This window comes from Myotis daubentonii, chromosome 4, assembly GCF_963259705.1.
Source record: "Myotis daubentonii chromosome 4, mMyoDau2.1, whole genome shotgun sequence".
In the NCBI taxonomy this organism is placed as follows: Eukaryota; Metazoa; Chordata; class Mammalia; order Chiroptera; family Vespertilionidae; genus Myotis; species Myotis daubentonii.
This window is the reverse complement of record NC_081843.1, coordinates 38,043,605-38,057,194: the sequence shown is the minus strand read 5'-3', so window position 1 is coordinate 38,057,194 and position 13,590 is coordinate 38,043,605. Positions and strand designations below refer to the sequence as shown.

Sequence of the window (13,590 nt, the reverse complement as noted above, 5' to 3'; positions counted from 1 at the left end):
CCACCCTGATCTGGGACACTTTCAGGGCAAACCAGCCGGCCCCCACCCATGCACCAGGCCTCTATCCTATACTACAGGCAGGGTGGGACAGCGCGAATGCCATCTGGGCCCCATGTACAGCCCTGGGCAGCGGGGCATAAGCCCCGCCCCCAGCCGGGACCCCTGTGTGCCACCTGAGCCCCCAGCTGGGACCCCCGTGCCGCCTAAGCCCTGCCCCCAGCCGGGACCCTATGACTACTGGAGAGCAGGAAAGTGCCGCTGGGCCCTGGGTCACTGTGGTGATCCGGCCATTGATAAGTAGAAAAGTGCAGCCTGTAGGCAGCCCCTAGCTGCACCTTCTCCCTGGTTGCCATGAAGATCCGGGAGCAGGAAAGCAAGCCTAGCCTCCAGGCAGCCTCAAACTTTACCTGCTCCCCAGTTGCCATGGTGATCCGGGAGCAGGAAAGCAAGCCTAGCCTCCAGGCAGCCTCAAACTTTGCCTGCTCCCCAGTTGCCATGGTGATCCGGGAGCAGGAAAGCAAGCCTAGCCTGCAGGCAGCCTCAAACTTTGCCTGCTCCCCAGTTGCCATGGTAATCTGGGAGCAGGAAAGCAAGCCTGGCTTGAGGGCAGCCCCCAGCTGGGCCTGATCCGGGAGCAGGAAAGCAAGCCCGGCCTGTGGGCAGCCCCCAGCTGTGCCTTCTCCCCGGTCACCATGAGGATCCGGGAGCAGGAAAGCAAACCTGGCCTGTGGGCAGCCCCAAACTTTCCCTGCTCCAGGGTCACCATGGGGATCCGGGAGCAGGAGAGCAAGCCCGGCCTGCAGGCAGCTCCAAGCTGGGCCTGCTCCCTGGTTGCCATGGTGATCCGGGAGCAGGAAAGCCCGGCTTGCAAGCAGCACCCCCATCCTGGCCATAGCTCAAGGGAGAGTACAACATGCGGTGGAGGCCAGGAGTCTGAGAGATCAATGCAGAGGGGCTCCTGCTCCAAGCCTCCGTGGTGTGGCTGGGGGCAGGCCCCCAGCAGACACACACACACACACACACACACAGTACCTGCTCTGAGCCTCCAATTGTGGCTGGGGGCAGACACCCAGTGGACACACACACACACACACACACACACATGGCAACTGCTTCGAGCCTACATGGCGCAGCTGGGGGCAGCCCCTAGCAGACAGACAGACACACAAACACACACACACACACACACACACACACACACACACACACGGGACGCCTGCTACGAGCCTCTGCTGCCAGACTGTGGCCATCAGTAGAACATCCACTGAGGGCTCCCGGACTGTGAGAGGGGCAGGCTGGGCTGAAGGAACCCCACCCCCCAGTGCACGAATTTCGTGCACCGGGCCTCTAGTTATTTTATAAAGATCAGAGACGTCAGGAACATTGAAGACAGATTCTTAACCATTGTTACTGCCTTCTTTGCTTCTCCCCAATCTCCCAACTTGCTTCACTCCAATGGTTTGGCTCAAGAAATCCAGTTCTCCCATTCCTCTCCTCTCATCATTCACTTATTACACCCTTACATGACCCTGCTCATAGGAGAGATAAATGTAGTAATCCATTAGTTCTACCACTTTGAGCTGTTCTGGCCAATGCACTGGACAGGGCGCCCAGCAGTTTAGGACTGGGCCTCAGCTCTGCCATTTGCAAGCTCTGGTTCCCAAGCCTGTGAGAGGAAGAAGTTGGAGCAGATATCTTGAAAATTTGTTTCTAAATATGTCTTGGCAGATAAATATGGTAACAATGGCCATATGATTTGATAATCTAGACTTCCTTAAGGAAAATAACTGTTTTGTTTGCAAATTAATTGTAGCAAATACTCACCACAGTTCATTGCCAAGAGTGTTTGAATATTCAGCTCTAAATAATTCTATTTGTTTCAGATAGCTTTTACTTACCAACACAACCCACACCAGTAGGGTTCAGCTGGAAATCAGGTGGGCAGTTACACTCATAACGACCAGGTGTGTTGACACACAGGCCATTTACACAGTTTATGGGATCTGCACATTCATCAATATCTAGGAAAACATTTAAAATGCCCATGTTAAGATCTTTACTTTCTCTATGCATACTGCTGCTCCAAAAAATTTGGTGGATTTTTTGTGTAGATCATTATGAAGACCTCAGCATAATAAAATATAGATTAAATCCTTGTATATAGTACACCTAAAATGGTTTCCATAGATCAATCACATGGTATTTATGATAATGTCATTTAATGTCCTTAATTGGTAAGTAAGAATTACATGGTAGAATTTTGATGAAGAAAAAAATTGTCACTATTCGCTTAACTAAAATTTTATACACACACACGTACAAAGAAAATATAGAAGATATTATTTCTTAGTTCCATGTTAGAAATTTAATATTAGGTTGTTTATATAAAAATGGAAGAATTCCATTTAAAAATAAATGTATCACAATGCAATTTTCTGTTTCAAAAAAAATGTATAACTCAAGGCGTAGTTTAGCTAAGTAGAAATCTGAGGAATTTTTAAAACTAGCACAAAATATTCATTTCATCTAATAAGAACACAATCAAACCCTTTGCAAACCATACCTGTACAATTCCCGCCTGTTCTGTCCAATTCATACCCATCATCGCAGATACAATGAAACATTCCAGGCAAATTATTACATGTTCCAAAGACACAGATATTTTGGAAGGAGCATTCATCAATATCTGAAAAATTTTAAAAAATAGTCATTTCTTGTTTACAGGGCAGTTTAAATATTTTAATGTAAAAAATTAATGAATTTTTCTATCTCAGATATTCTTATGCAGTAAAAGATAAATAAATGGCAAGCAACTAATACTTATCTAAGAACAAATATTAAAAAAAACATTATTTTATTTTATTGACAGTATTTTAACTGTCTTGGGTTATAATATACTTAAAAAAAAGAATTCTGCAAAGGCATAAAAATACAAAAATTAAATATGGACATGTGAAAGGAACAAGGCTGTGAAAATTAAAAATAAAGACCAATAAAATTATAAAAGAGGAAAAAAAAGAAAATTAAGGATAAAAACAAATTCAAAGATTCTTATAATTTAGTGCAAAAAGATGTTTTTAAAATACCTACAACATATAAAATATATCTTATTTTATATATTAAAGATCTCATTAACATTACTTGTTTAATTTTTAAAAATTTTTATTCTATAATCTGATCTGTTATAATGTCAGTTTAAAAAGGGAAATAATTTTTTTCCTAAGAGCATGAAATAAAATCATCCCTTGCCCCACATTCCTACAAATTTCATTAAAATAGCTCTACTGAAGCCAGAAATTCAGTTTATGAAACTCTTCCACGAGGCTTTAACTCAGTCAATAAATAAAAAAATCACTCCTCATTCATATTAAAATGAAGGCACGTGTGTGTGTGTGTGTGTGTGTGTGTGTGTGTACAGCTGCAGAAATAATCTATATTTCTTCACATAGGAAGAGGGTGAACATTTCATACACAAATTACCTCATATTCTGAGAATGCAGACTAGGCATGTCATTTTAGGCTGGACCATGCAAATTATCCTAAAGTGCTGTCTTTAGTCAAAAAAGGACTCTGGTCAATTAAAATATGATAATTAATATTAAAATAATGAGTTTCAACTAACTTAGATTTAAGTTCAAACTGTTTTTAAAATTTCAGCTGATATTTAAAGGTGACTCTTTCTGTGTTGCTGCAATAAACAAAATTATTCTCTTTATATAAATGAATAAAGACTCATTAAGCTAGTTTATCACTGTATTGTGTTGATCTATAACTGAAAATGGAATTGTGTTATCAGCCCTCTGAGTATGCATTTCACTTTTAAAAACTTCTTGTGTTAAAAAGTACTTCCATTTAAATAATGTAATAGTGGTGTAAAATAGGTTTTAAAGAGATTACTGTATTGTTTTTATAAAATTGCTCAGAAATTCAAATAATACAGAAAAGTATTGATATCAAATGGAAGACAGGAAACAATACAGAAAAATAGCAAAACCAAAATCACTTCAAAATGCTTCCATCCAGAAGAAACTGTAATTGATAAACATCATTCCAACTATTTCTCTATGCATATTCAGAGAATGAATCCGAAACCATTTGTATGCATCAGATCAATTTTTCTTTACCTCAACAGTTTCTAAAATACTTTCTAATGTTAAGAATTGATGCAAAACACAAAAAAATTATCATCTTTTGGCTTTATGTTAAAATTCAAACATAATCTTTAGACAGTAGTAAGGAATACTATACAACGAATGATAGGAAAATTCACATTCATATATGCTTCCATCTTATTTTTGTTATTTATATTATATTAACTTAAAAAAAGATTTTATATTGAATTTTAGAGAGAAGAAAAGTGAGGGAGAGAAACATCAATCGGCCATGCCCCCTACTGGTGATTGAGCCTGCAATCTGGGCATGTGCCCAGGCCAGGAATCTAACAGGCAACCCTTTAACGCACTGTACAGCACCCAACCAATGAGCCACACTGACCAGGGCTACCTTCACCTTTTAAATGTTTATGGCATTTACCACTATCTCTACAGTATATTCGCACTAATTCTCTACTTAAAGTAATATTTTAACTGCATCTTCTCCATTTATTCTTGATTGGCTGTGTTTCATTGCTAAGTTTTTGCTCTTTTTTCCCCCTAAGAACGGAGAGCCCATAGGTGTTTTCTTCCTCAATTATTTCATATGTAAAAAGATATACCTGTTGTCTTTATAATTAACTAATTAACTATGAAATTAATTGCTGAAGTATAATATTATTTTAAAAAATGTTTTATTGATTTTTTTTTTTAGAGAATGTGGGAGAGAGAGGGATAGAGAAATATGCACATTATATAAATGAGAGAGAAACATCTACTGACTGTCTCCTGCACATCCCTTACTGGGAACTGAGCCCACAACCTGGGCATGTGCCCTGACCTAGACTCAAACCAGTAACCTATTGGTTCATGGGTAAACACTCAGCCACTGAGCCACCCCTGCTGTGAGGTATAATATTCTTGGGTCACATGTGCTCTCAGACCTTTGTGGGCACAGTGTTCTAGTTTCTTTTGATATTGAATGTTTCTGTTTTGTTCATGACTTGCCTTTTTTATCAGTGTCTGAACAATTCTACACTATGACATAAGTCAACAAAAATAATAAGGCTAAATCTTAGTCTAATGGTTTACCCTTTCCTGTACATTCAGTTCTTTGTTCTACTTCAGGAAACTGTTTAGTACTTTTTTCTATTCAATTTTTTGGGGTGTTTGACTTCTGAAACATCAATTATACTTCTGTTAATGGTCTTTGTCTTTTTTCTAATAGTGTTAATTTCTTTCTTTCCTATTCACTGCTATTATCTCAAGTTTATTCCATATGTTAGTAGTTATAATGTCATCTCTCTCTACTGTTCTTTGCTGTTTATTAGTTCTATAAATTTGCTGTATTGGTCCCCATACTTTATTTCCCGTGACACTGCAATCTCCCTCTTTGTTTTTGTCCTTTTTTTGTTTTTATAATCTCTTTGAACTTGTTCAATTTTATCTTATTAAGGTCATCTATCATGGCACAAAGTACCTATGGGAAATTTGTTTTTGTCCCTTGAACAGTATTTTTCTGCTCTGGGTTGGTTCTTTATCTGCTTTCTGAATGTTCTTTTTATTGTTGTTGTTGATTCCATACGATGCCTAAACAGGTACCACTGTTTTCTTTCAGTCTGTGTACACACTGTTTGGTCAGCTCTTTCAGGAGTTTTTATATACCCTGATACAGTTCAGATAGAGCTTCTTGACATTCTCCTTTCTTTACCTGGAAGACATCTTGGGGTATGAGTTTCATTAAAGCTTCTATTCTATAGTTTCACTTTTCATAACAGTTTCATAAAGTGGGGATCAGGGAAACGTGGATGGAAAGAGCTACACTGTGCGCTCTCTTTAGATATTAAACTAGAGGCCCGGTGCACGAAATTTGTGCATTCGGGGCAGGGGGGGGTTGCTCAGCCTGGCCTGTGCCCTCTCACAGTCCAGGAGCCCTAGGGGGATGTCCTTAGTGCTGCTTCAGAGGCAGGAGAGGCTCCCACCACCGCCACTGCGCTCACCAGCTGTGAGATTGGCTTCTGGCTGAGTGGCACTCCCCCTGTGGGAGTGCACTGACCACCAGGGGGCAGCTCCTTCGTTGAGCATCTGCCTCCGAGTGGTCAGTGCGTGTCATAGCAACTGGTCATTCCGCTGTCTGGTTGATTTGCATATTATAGCCTTTTATTATATAGGATAGCCTGTGTCTAGGTTTAGTCCATCTGAAGTTATCCTAACATGTCCCTTAGAAGGTTCCTCCAGGTTTTGTACTCTCCCATTTTGTTAAGAAATACTGGAAAATGCTCAACCCAGCAATTTTTTAGACTCTAGAAATGCTGAGAATTTGTGGTGAAAAAATAGATGCTGAGTGGATCATGTTGATCAGAGGGTCAATTCAGAGGGGCATTTATTTGTAAGATGGAAAGACATCAAGGAATTAAATTAGTACATTCAGTAGAAACTGGATGGGCCAGATTTTATAGGAAAAGAGAAGACAAATACAAGGAGAAACAGGCACAATCATGAAAGTACATTTTTAGGATCTCAAAAGTTGGCATTTAGTTAAATGGAGCAGTGTTTAACTGAAGGTGAACTATAGGTGTGCCACTCTCAGTTACCCTGGCAACTGGGATTTCTCTTGGTGGTAATGACATATGAGAAAATCAACATGTGAAAAAAGTACAGTAAATAGGAACAGCATCAACTTGGGAGAGGTCTGGGAGAAGTTCTGGAATGTTCTATGCCATAGATAAAGGAACAGAATTATGAAGAGGAAAGTCCGTGTTACGTATAAAGAATTAATTTTGAAATTTTATGTTGGCAGAAATATCTGGCTACTGCTTACTTGTTCCTTTTCCCACTAACTCTTGTCAAACTGACATGGGTAATAAATCATGTAATTCCATAACCATACTGACTCACATTTTCTACTGACTGGCTTCAGTGCTTAGAAGAAACCAGGCCTGGGGGGCGGGGAACGAAGCTCACTGTACAGTCGCCTTGTGTAAAGTGGATTAGACGCTGCCCAATCTAGCGGCTCAGTGCAGAGAATGGACGCTTTCAATTTCTAATATCACCTTCCCCAAGGCCCACTATTCATCCTCTTATCAGAGTCTCTCAAAATTGGTGGATATTTATGAAAAATTCCATGATCTTGTAGACACACTTTCTTCAGTGCCACTTCTGTAAGTGAGTCAGTCAGGCCCGACTTCAAGCCAACCTGGATTGTATAATTTGGTCTTGTTGGATTGCTGCTGGTGAAGTGTGTGTGAGTGCTGCTATTTACTATTTCTGTTCATTTGATTAGACACTAGTGTAGGAAGAAGAGCCTGTAATCTGGTTTCATTTTATAATCTTTGCTTAGCAGCAGTCAGCCTGAGTTATTTTTTAAAGGTTTTCTATGAATCACTAATTTTGTTCAAGCCTTATTGTTTATATGAATTGTTTTCAATCTTTTTCCTTTATTTACATTTCGATGAACTCCTTATAAACACAATGATGGCTCAAAAGATATGTAATGCGAACTGAGTCTCCAATTTAAAAGGAAATCCAAATTCTTTTTCTTGGAAAGATATGATACTAGTCACAAAGTCCCATTTCTAGGAAAGGGGGATGATGTCATCACTGAGAGGAAGGAGACATTGCTATTAGGCAAAGTACTGTCCTCAATGAGTCCCCGAGGAGGACTTCCAGTCCCAGCCACGCAGACAGCAGACTAAAACACGAAGGCAAATGCCCAAAATGGGCTACTTAGATTTTGATAAACACATTAAGTAGCAGTGTTTGGGGTAGATAGCATATCCTATTTTTAAAAACTGAATAGTTTTTCCACATGTCATTCATTTAGTGATAAAAAAAGAAATGGTTAAAAAAAAAAGAATGAGCCAAACTTCCAAATATTGGCTCATGCCCAGGAAAACTTCATAAGAGATGAAAGCTGCCTTCCTCATTATTCATTCGGCAAAATAATCCATGCTTAAACGAATGACTTTTTTATGTGTAGCATGTGCTGTGTATTCTGTTTCCAGGTGGAGCCCGTTCCAGCCTTTTTTGTGGCTTCATTTGGTGTAGTTTATCCAGCTTGGAAATGAGTTGGAATCCTGGTGACCCACCTTGGCAGGATCTGCTGTCTGAGGCTGGAGTGAAGCCCATCTCGCACTCGCAGCGATATGCACCCGGAACGTTGAGGCATTGTCCATTCTCACAGAGATTTATGTTTTCTGCACACTCGTCAACATCTGGGGGGTAAGCAAATGACATCTCCGTTAAGTTCCAAACTTCATGACACGCTTTCCCCTTGTTCTATAACTAAATCAATTTCACTGGCTTGAGTGAGTGCTCATTAACATGAAGCAACAATTAATCATATTCACCTAAATAAGGGTATACAACTTGATAGTGGAGCTATTTAACCTACACCCGAACATTAAATTCTAACATGACTAACAGGAGGAATGCAGGTGTCTCTCACATTTGTCTTAGTTCTATTTAATGCCAATTTCTTGCATCGGTATTATACCAACATCATTTAGATAGGACAAAGACCATTGGTGTTAAAATGGTGTTAATTCACTTGAAAACATTATAGTGTTAGAAGAAATAACTAATTCTTTCACTAGTTTAAGCATTTTTAAGCAAATTAGAGACACTATAAGAATTAGGAAAGGCTTTTTCCTATTATTACAATCATGTCAAAATATTTCCATGTTAATTATGCAAATGGACATTATTCACAGACCTAAAGGATAACTTATTAATTCCATTGAATGGAAAAAAGGAAGGAGAACAGAAACCAATATTTATTGAGGGCCAATATTCGCCAGGTAGTGTGCTAGTTGCCTGACATGAATTTTTTTATTTAGTTCACCAATCATGTGAAGTTTAGAAGAAGAACCAAAGCCAAGAGCAGCCAACTGAGCTGTGGGAGCCCCAGCGAGTTAATCTGTGGCTGAGCCAGGATCTAAGTACAGTTGTATCTGACACCAAAGCGATGCCCCTCCCTTCACATCGTGGTGCAGAGAAATTCTAAGAGAGATGAAATAGCCAAGGTTTAAAAGTAATGATGCTTTAAAATTGAATAGACATGTTTTCTTAAAAAGGCATTTGAAAATGATGAGTCTGTATAGTTATGGGTTTAAGGTGTGTACTGAAATTCAACTACAAAGACTTATCTTAAAAACAAAAGCATCGTACTTTATGTCCAGGAAAACGATATAACTTTAAAAATGAATATAATGAGATGTTTTATCCTCAAGGAATATGGAATGAATAGCAGCTAAGTAGCAGCTAACATTTATTAAACTTGTATGATGTGTTTTTCTAAGTCCTTTATGTGTTTTATTTCATTAAGTTCTTTCAAAACCATGAGATAAGGTAAGATTTTGATAAACACATTAAATAGCAGTGGTTGGGTAGGTCATATATCATATCTGAAGATGCTGAATAGTTTTCCCATATGTCATTCATTTAGTGATAAAAAAATAACAAAATAAATGGTTTCATTACTATCACTATGTCCATTTCAAAGGCTTCTAGTATACAGTCAGTAAGCAGCACAGGCAAAATCTGAATTCAGGGGGTCTGATTCAGACACAGCCTGCATTTTGGCCAATGTGTTAATAAATAAACAAGAGACAATGATAGTCATTAGCAATAAAGAAGATTACTAAATGTCATTATTTTAAATCTTCCAAAAATGTTTTAGAAATTTTTTTCCAGGTTTGTGTTTAATGTAAGAGAAAGATACCTAGTAACCTGTAAGTTTTTAAACAGAGGTAGGGATTTCAGCCTCCTTTAACTAGTTTTCTTCAAATAAAGAAAGCATGTAGAGTGTTTCAGAAAGTCATGCCAGAATGCACAGCAGGACTCTCACCTACCTGAGCAGGTAAAGCCATCTCCAGTGAACCCTTCAGAGCAGGCACATCGGTAGGAGCCTGGGGTATTCACACACTGAGCGTTGATGCTGCACTGGTGGGTTCCATTAGAACATTCGTCCAGATCTTCATGCCAAGAAAACATAGCAAAAAAGTTCAGAAACAAAAATAGAACATTGAAACATTCAGAAAGGTTTTCATTTGTCTCAATTTAAATGTAAACTGGCCAAACAGAATGTGTTTTAGTTTATCTCTAAAGTTACAATTCTAATTCTCTAAGATGTCAGACTCACAATCTAAAATGCTCATGCCATGAACAGGGGCCAAAAGTACAAATTCAAGCATTTTGTAAGGTATCTTATAAACTAGCTCTTTAATGACAAAAGAACAAACAGCCGAAACCGGTTTGGCTCAGTGGATAGAGCGTCGGCCTGCAGACTGAAAGGTCCCAGGTTCGATTCCAGTGAAGGGCATGTATGTGGGTTGCGGGCACATCCCCAGTAGGAGATGTGCAGGAGGCAGCTGATCGATGTTTCTCTCTCATCGATGTTTCTAACTCTCTATCTCTCTCCCGTCCTCTCTGTAAAAAAATCAATAAAATATGTTTAAAAAACAACAACAACAACCAAACAAACAAACAAAAAACCCCAAAACCACACACAAAAAAACCCTAGGGCCATATTCCATTCTGGCTTCTACTCAGAGTGGATTTTGTCACTGGTTTCATAATCAAGACAAAAATGGTCAATTTCTAAGATATTACTGAATTTCAGAGCAGGGAAAATTAGCAGATTTTAAAAGTTCATTGTATAGATGAGGACACTTGTGATTCTTGACCACATGAAGCCCACTGTCTTGTGGGAAAGATTTAAACACAGAAAACGAAATTAAATATTGTTATATGTACTAGGAAGAAATGTTACAAAGTGCTATGAAAGACTAAAGAGGGCATCTAATTTGGAGTACAGGAACAAGGAAAGTTCTAATAAGAAAGTAATTTTTAGTTAACTACACACGTAAATGATGAATAAAAGCCTGCTGAACAGAAGTAGGGAAGGGTGTTGCTTACAGAGGGAACAGCACATATAAAGACACTGAGTAGGAAAAGAGCTTGGTGTGACAAACTAAAGGAGGTCAGGTGACAAAGCATAGTGCAGGGGAAGAGGGTGATGGAAGAAGAAACTGGAGAGATAGTGGAAAGATGCTATAGGGTCTTATAAACCATGGAAGGAAGCCAGATTTTATCCTAAATTCAATAGATTAAAATGACAGTTGTGAAGACATCATGATTTAAAAGATTTGTCTGGTGCCCTGACTGGTGTTTCTCAGTGGTTAGAGTGTTGGCCCAGGCATGGAAGGCTTTCAGGTTTAATGCCTGGTCCGGGCGTGTTCAGGGGCAACCAATCAATGTCTCTTTCCCACTCTTTCTCTCCCTCCCTCTCTCCTTCCCTCCCCCCACCTCTCCCTCCTTCCCTTCCTCCTACTCTATGTAAAATCAATGTAAAAATATCCTTGGGTGAGGATTAATGAAAAAATAAAAATAAAGAAAACATTTGTCTGGCTGCTATATGAAGAGTGGATTAGTAGGAGGAACAGAGAGGATGCTGAGAATGGTTGAGACCAGGGCAGGGGAATGGAGATGGAAAGGAGTGAGGAATCTGGAGGATATTTTGTATTAGAGAAGCCTGGGCACAGCAGAATCTTTGGTAGTGGAGGAAGGCTATTTTGCAATAGCTTGCCAGAGTGATAGGGGACAAGAAGCACACAAAAGGGAGGCTAAAAGAGAGAAAAAGAGGAGTCAAGTGGGACTAGACAAATGGGAAGTGGGATATGGCTGAAAAGTTGTGAGATTAACGATAGAGATGGCTGGACTAGGAGTGGGCAGCTAGTGGACTAGACTTGAAGCCATCATAGAACATTCCTTAGCAAAGTTACTTGGAAACTATGATAATTTAAATTCTATAGTCAGCTCATAAAAATTTGAAAAGTATAAAACAATTAAATGGATGAAAATGCATATTTAAATTAATATATTATTGATAAGAGATTTTAAGGCTATTCTTTAATGCTTACTGCAGGCTTATAAGATTTTAATGGGCAATCATGGGGAGGTCAGTTTAGCTTGCTTAATTTTCTACTTTAAATAGACTTGCATAAGTCTTACCATTTGGAAAATGTTTTATTGTTAAGGCATGTAAAACACTGAGCACAGTAAGCAGCACTGTGCATGACACCAAGGGGAAAATCCAGTCTTCTGCCTCACAGTTACAAACACTTATTAATCTTTGGCTAAAGATCTATAACACTTGGAATATGTCAACTGTTTCCCCATTCTCCTTTCTTTAAATCAGACCCCTTGCAATCCAGCAAAACATTAATATTTCTCTGGAAGAAAAATTCTATTTTTTACTAGGAGGCTGGTATGGACTACTTGCTGCAGAATTAGGTTATCTGAAAACACCTTTTCATTCCCTTCATTTATTTCAACAAGTTTTAAATCTTACTGATTATGAAAAGATTGGGGAAATATATTAGTCATTTTCATCATACAGCTGTTTGAATTTTTGGCTACACATCAAATAATTTTTACTGAACTACACACTGAAAAACAGATGCCAAGGCATACTGTTGTAATTTGATCATTTATACTATTGTTAAAGGAAACTCTTAGACAAGAACTATCTTGCAACTAAAGATGGCCTTTGGTTTTCAAGAGAATAAATAAAAGAGCATGCTCCTCTTCAAATATGCGGGTTAACAACTATGTAAAGAGAGCCTCTAAGAATTTGGTCTTAGCCAAGGTTAGTTACATTTGCAAACTCACCAATACATTTGATGCCATTTCCAATCCAGCCTTCTCTGCAGCTACATTTGAAGCTTCCTGGGACGTTTAGACATGAGGCATGCATGTCACAGTTGTGGGCACCAATTTCACACTCATCCACATCTGAGAAACATAGTTAATATGAAGAAGATAAAATACAAGCTAATTAGTTCTACTTCCCACTATATTTCTGTGCAGATGAAATTTTAGAATGTGGAGGTACCTAAAACTGTATAAAGAAAACATTAACATTTTTATTTTTCATAGAGTCCAACAAGATTTGAAACGTCATGATCCAAATCAAGTAAGCCCTTCCCTAGAAGAAACTGCCAGCCCTTTTCCAGTGGTGATGCAGCAGCTCTTGTCCTGACAGATGTGTGTACCAGCCCCTACCCACACCAGCAACCCTTCCCCTTCCCGGGCCCAGACAAAATTCCATGTAGAACTATAGACAAAATTCCATGTAGAACTATAGATGACAAGAGAAATCTTATTTCCAAAAAGAGACTGTTTTTCTTCCTTACGCATGTCTCCTAGTTGGGCAGCAGTCCTCCTAGGAAAGTGGACGCTGCCGCAGGAGCCACCAGAAACACATCAGAGCCACAGGGCCCAGACTCCACACCCACTCTCGACTCCACCTGTGGGCCCACAGCCAACTCTGCGGTGGGGAGTAGCTGAACGGTGTGCCACCACAAAGAAGAGCCAAACACCTCACACATGCTCTGTGTCAGCTCCTCATCACACATACAGTCACAGCCTGGTGTGGGTAACAGCCTAACGGATGCTGGTGAGCAGATGATGTCAAAGGTTGGCCTCTGAAACATAA

At 39.2% G+C, this 13,590-nt stretch overlaps 1 protein-coding gene across 1 annotated transcript in view; it reads right to left on the bottom strand.

Moving 5' to 3' along the window:
* The window catches only part of FBN2 (fibrillin 2), a 253,809-nt gene that overhangs the window by 53,673 nt on the left and 186,546 nt on the right, over positions 1-13,590 (bottom strand). The window contains exons 32-36 of the mRNA XM_059693719.1: positions 12,765-12,887; positions 9,944-10,066; positions 8,180-8,305; positions 2,564-2,686; positions 1,899-2,021 (exon numbers count right to left, since the gene is read on the bottom strand). Coding sequence (XP_059549702.1) covers positions 1,899-2,021; positions 2,564-2,686; positions 8,180-8,305; positions 9,944-10,066; positions 12,765-12,887 — 618 coding nt within the window. The remainder of the gene's footprint in view (positions 1-1,898; positions 2,022-2,563; positions 2,687-8,179; positions 8,306-9,943; positions 10,067-12,764; positions 12,888-13,590) is intronic.